General features: G+C 51.8%; 1 protein-coding gene across 1 annotated transcript; it reads right to left on the minus strand.

Annotated features, from left to right (window-relative positions):
* Nucleotides 1–493: 493 nt before the first annotated feature.
* Nucleotides 494–4744, minus strand: LOC131108072 (zinc finger protein 503-like). The gene is made up of 3 exons (XM_058058825.1): nucleotides 4599–4744; nucleotides 2799–3298; nucleotides 494–2700 (listed from the first exon to the last, which is right to left on the minus strand). The coding sequence occupies exons 1-3, from the start codon at nucleotides 4663–4665 to the stop codon at nucleotides 1258–1260; spliced, it is 2010 nt and encodes a 669-aa protein (XP_057914808.1). The 5' UTR covers nucleotides 4666–4744; the 3' UTR covers nucleotides 494–1257.
* Between the last annotated feature and the right edge of the window lie 689 nt (nucleotides 4745–5433).

A 5433-nucleotide genomic window follows, 5' to 3' on the forward strand; every position in this document is an offset into this window, starting at 1 on the left:
CCAGGAGGACATGGAGGACATGGAGGACATGGAGGACATGGAGGACATGGAGGACATGGAGCTGGAGGAGCTGTACATGAAATCATCTTTTTTTAAAGCATGCATTTCACCTTATTGGCCATGCAAACACAAGTGTTGACATGAGAGTGTGTGTGTGTGTGTGTGTGTGTGTGTGTGTGTGTGTGCCGCGTATTTTAAAAATGTAACCATGTTAGAATTACATATAAATATTATCATTTTCACATTTACTTTTATGTCCGCGGATGTGCAAACCATTGCATTTAAAAAAACACATTTTAAAAATGAAAAGATTTTAGATTTGAGATAACGCGGTAATATTCCGTGCAGACCACTTTTGATTTTGAATAAAAAATCTCTGCAGTTATCAAATATCGTCCACATTTTTTTTTACCTAATTTCAAAATAAAAAACTGCAAGCCGTATTTTTTCCCAGCGTTCAACATGAATATGAAATAGTACACGCCCAATGTAAATATGATTTCCCCTAAATATGGCACCATAACTGCAGTGAAATACTGGACTAATATGTCCTCCTTCCATCGGAGCTGCTGTATTTTTAAAAGAGCAAAGGATTGAAAATGATTTCTTTCTCCTGGAAATCAAACACTCCTGGTATCTTCCAAGCGTGGAAGGAGACACCAACGGGTGAACACTTTAGAGCCGTCAATCAAGTCAATGAGGCACACGGAGATATGGAACACAAGTATTTCTTATTTTTTCCAGGATACATACAAAAAAATACCAATTCTCCCCCCATGGTATACACCTGAAAAATAATTCTAATGTGGACAATTTCTGATTTTTGAAAGGAAACAACAAAATAACATGCATGTAAATTATTTTCTTCTCAGTGAGACATTTTTTTCTTAAATAAAGAACAAATACAATCATAGCAATTTCAAATGAACATCAAATCAGGAACCCTAGTTTCAATTAGTACTCTAGCGTGTGTGTGTGTGTGTGCGTGTGTGTGTGCGTGGGCTCTCCTCTTGAATAAAAACAAAAAGCCTCGTCATCCACTTGAAGCCATCGAGTTCCGTTTGGACGTAATGCACTTTATGACTGGCTGGAGTAGGTTCCTTCCATGGCCGCCTGCCGTTGCAGCAGACGCATAAATAAATACAGTCTGAAGTCCACGGACCCCCCCCCCCCCCTTCCCCCCCACGCTCATATAAAAGTCTTTCTATTTGCATTCTTTCTATTCTTATAAACTTTGCAAAGTCCCGTCTGCGTCCCTCACTGGTACCCCAGCGCCGACGCTGTGGTGAGTCTCTGGCCGTACAGCGCATACGGGGAGTAGTACGGCCCGGTGGCTGCCGGGACCGGGACGGGGGCCCCGGGGGTCGGCAGGGGGCTTTTGGAGTACGGGTGGTAGCGGCTCCCGAGTCCCAGCGCGTGGTGCGGGCTCCGCAGAGCCAGAGTCCCGGGGCTGCCGGGGGCCCCGGACGGGGGCATGTGCATGTGGCAGGCCATGGCCGCAGCGGCCGCGCTGGCCAGCGAGGAGGAGCCCGGGTAGCCGGAAATGAGCTTCTCCGCCCCGGTGAAAGCGGTGTGTGTCCTCAGGTGGTTCAGGAGCTCCTCCGAGGAGGAGAAACGCTTGTCGCACGGTCCGTTCGCGGAGACCCAGTTGCAAACGTGGGGCAGGGGGTCGTTGGGGAGCATAAAGCCGTACGGGTAAAGGGGGTGTCCGCTGAACGAGGGGGCCGAGGTGTGGACTCCGTGGATGGGGTGCGTCGGGTACATGAGGGGGTAGCTGGACTTGAGCGCGCTGGCCGCCGCCGCGGCGGCCGAGTCGTGCGTGCAAGACGCCCCGGCCGCGCCCGCCAAGTGGCTGGCACAGTGGTAGCTGAGGCAGTAAGGGTCTCTGCACAGGCTGGCCGACATGATGGAGGGCGGCGACGCCCCGGCCAGCGGGCTGGAGCCGGCCTTGCTGCAGCCGAGCGAGCCGGCCAGCTGCGCGTTCACCAGGCTGCCTCCGTGCGGCATGAAGTGCTGCGGGTAGCCCGCGTAGGCCCCGGCGAGGCCGCCCGGGTACGTCATGCCCGCCGGGGGCAGAGGGAAGACGGTCTGGCCCGGTTTGTACGGGGACACCGGCGCCACGAGCCCGGAGCCCAGCACCGAGGCCGACGACACGGACGTCACCGTGGGGGACTCCGACGAGGAGGAAGACGCGGAGGTCTTAGCGCCGTGCGTGGTCTCCTGGTGCTGGTTCACCTCCACGTTAATCCCACCGCAGCTCACGCTTATCCGGCTGTGGCTGGACGTGGCCGAGCCGTCCGCGGGGCCGCTTTTCCCGCAGTCCGAGTCCTTCTTGCCGTCGTCTCTCTCCCCGCATTTGCCCTCCGCCGGCATGGGAGAGGCCGACGTGCTGGAGTTGGGGCTGCCTGTACGCGGCGTGAACGGCTGGCAGGTGGCGCTCGGCACTCGGAAACCGGACTTGTCCGCTCCGCCGGAGACGCCCGAGGAGTCCTTCTTGTCCGACGGCTTGGAGTAGGGCTTGAAGCTGGATTTGTCGTCCACGCCGATGTCGCTCAGTTTCAAAGGGCCGGATTTAGAATCCTTGTCGCTAGATCCGTTGGAGGCGACGGAGGACAGCTTGGAGGAGGGCGGCGGGTCCGGCTTGCCGATCTGGGAGCAGGTCTGCGCCAGGAGGGCCAGCGGACTTTTCTTGGCATCGAGCTGCGAGCGGCCGACAAAATAAGGGGAAAAAATCATTAATTCACGCCAATTTGTCGCATCAAACATGATAAATGTGTGTTTTTTCCCCCCCTGCTTACCTCGATGGGGCTGACGGGGGTGGAGGGTAAAGGCTGCAGGTACTCCGGGTGCAAAATGTGTCCGGAACGTGCCGTCAGCATTTTCAAAACCTTCACCGGGAGTCTGTTGGCTTGCCGTAGCGGGTCTGACGGCGGTGCCGGCTGCTGCTGCTGGGGAAGGAGAGACGCTGGCTGGCTGCTTCCCCGAACACTGGCTCGGATTTCGGCGAGATTTGTCAGGACAGACGCCGAGGGCGATGTGCTCATGTCCCAATGCTCAGCCAAGTGGACGGCGAGGCTTCGGTCGCATTCATCAAGGAAGGACAAAAGCGGTACGACGCAGAGAAAAACAACGGCGATAATAATCCCGATGGTCGGAGGAAAAAGAAAAGGAAGGAGGAGGTGCTGGTTCTCGCAGGTCCGTGCCGCCGCTGCCTGCCTGCCTGCCTGCCTGCCGTGTGCGTCCCGGTCCGCGTCCTCCCCGCTTGTAGTCCCGCACCAGCGACTGGGAGACGTTTTCACTTGCGGAGGGAAAAAAAGAGCTGAATTAGTCCCGAGATTAAAGCCTTTGCCGCCTTCCAATCAAATGGGACCCCGAGGTGATTGGAGGGTCAAGGGGATGTGACGTCATCCTCCTTGGAAGCCTGGAAGCCTCTTGCTTTGACAGCAACCGGCAGGGGGCGGAGCTTCCGTGTGAATCTTTGCTTGCCGGGAACGCTGACTCCTTTTTTTCAAAGCGCTCCTATGCGGGTGCTTTGCTGTTGGCGCTAAACTAAGACATCCGGGCTGCTTACATCTTTTTCCAGGAGCCCGCCAGTGAGAAAAATAACACAATTCAGATGTTTGTATGTGGATTCTTTGATTTCCTGCTGGAGCCCCGCCCCTCGGTGTGTGACATGTAAACAACTGCTGAAGAAAAGAAGATCAGAGACAATTGCCCTTATTGTTTGTAAACCTGGTCGGTGTTTGCCAGGTCTCAGGGCAGCACACTGCATGATGACTTTGTTTACGCTCAGCCGCTTTGATTGAACCTGAAATAAAATAGATTATAAACCAAAAACCTACTGAAGCCACAGCCTCCAAAACACATCAACACATCAGAATGAAGTGATAATAAACTTTGAGTCAAAACCGCGAGTCAAAACATTTGCCCACCCCTGGACTGTACCAATATTAGAATATTCCAAGATCATTCATGTGACAGGAGCGCTCTTCTGTTTATGACAACCTACGGCACAGACGACCAGTCAAAGATCATCTACGACACGAACACTGCTGTTTTGAAGGACTGACAAAAACCTAGTCAAAGATCCTTTATATGACAGAACCAGTCTGCTCCACACCAGTGCTCCATATGATATTACCAATGTCAAGTACTGTCAAGTACTGCAAGTGTGGAACTCAACTGACTGGTATTTTTTTGGGTGCATGTTCATTATCAGACCGATATCGAGATTACTTATAGTGTGCAGGTGAGCACACTTCATCCCTTCTTTTTTCCCTTTAACTTCCCCTGAAAAGGGAAAACCCGTCTAGCACACAAAAAGGCTGATCAGCCACCTGAAATGCCCGAAAGATTGGCCAGAACCTCCATACTGCCACACCAGCTGCTCGGAGCGTGTGCCCGAATACAGTGCACCTTGCTGGGCCACAGCAGGTAGCCACTCCCCCTCTATACTCTGGTTCTCCTGGTAGTACTCATGTACTGGTAGTAATGTCATGATATTCCTGATAGTACTCATGTACTAGTAGTAATGTCATGGTATTCCTGATAGTACACATGTACTAGTAGTAATGTTATAGTATTGGATGAGGACTAACCTATAAATTGTGGTCCCTTGCAGGCCTTTGTAGCTCCAGCGCTACATAAGTAGACATCCATGTCCATTCAGGAAGTAAATATGAAGTTTTGGGTGTCATGTGAGTATTGAAAGGTAGAAAGTTGGGGTTGAAAAGAAGGTATGGTGTATCTGTAGTATTTTCTTTCAGGCTCAAGCAGCAGCACAACCACGTTAGTTTGTGTCATCCTTTCTCACCCGGCAACCATAAAACCAACAGCCCCCTCCCTCCCCTCTCTCTGCCCCCCCCCCCCCCCCCCAAACAGACAAGCATTGACAGGAATAGAGCAAAACGTGTTGATGGAGGGGATGTGAATGTCACATGTTTTCATATGATATACAAGGGCCTTTCTATTTCTATCTCCGCCCCCTCCGTCAAGTGTCAATGCTGCTTGGGAGCAATCAATCAGTTATTTGTCAAGAGGCCCGTCAATCCCGCAGCTTGATTTATGTCAGCCGTTGTGCTTGATTACATGCCAGGGGGGGACAGATGATGGGGGGGTGCTTTTGAAGAGTTTAGGTTGCTGTTTTTGTTAGAAAAGGTACATCTCCTGTCCTGCTCCACCGTGCATGAAGAACAGTTCAGCAACTTTTATGAGCCGGATCAAACAGCAGGCTGGCACGGCCCATGAAATATTTATACCTTATTTTGACAACTTGCACAGGAGTCTTTGTGCTGCACTTTGCAGTTTGCAGCCACCAGCGAAGCACATTTCTGAAAGCTATGGTGTGTAAATGTATTAATGTCACCTCCAACAAAGACATACACACCGTGTAGTCAGCTCCACTTTATTTACACACAATGCAACATGATTGAC

Source organism: Doryrhamphus excisus, chromosome 20 (assembly GCF_030265055.1).
Source record: "Doryrhamphus excisus isolate RoL2022-K1 chromosome 20, RoL_Dexc_1.0, whole genome shotgun sequence".
NCBI classification, from domain to species: Eukaryota; Metazoa; Chordata; class Actinopteri; order Syngnathiformes; family Syngnathidae; genus Doryrhamphus; species Doryrhamphus excisus.

What these genes read in the sequence shown, in the direction of transcription:
- LOC131108072 (XM_058058825.1), bottom strand. Translation starts at nt 4,665, where the DNA reads ATGGACATGGATGTCTACTTATGTAGCGCTGGAGCTACAAAGGCCTGC. An exon ending in CAAGGGACCACAATTTATAG is followed by an intron (nt 3,299 to 4,598) that starts GTTAGTCCTCAT and finishes TCCCTCCGCAAG; the next exon opens with TGAAAACGTCTCCCAGTCGC. An exon ending in CCCCCGTCAGCCCCATCGAG is followed by an intron (nt 2,701 to 2,798) that starts GTAAGCAGGGGG and finishes GGCCGCTCGCAG; the next exon opens with CTCGATGCCAAGAAAAGTCC.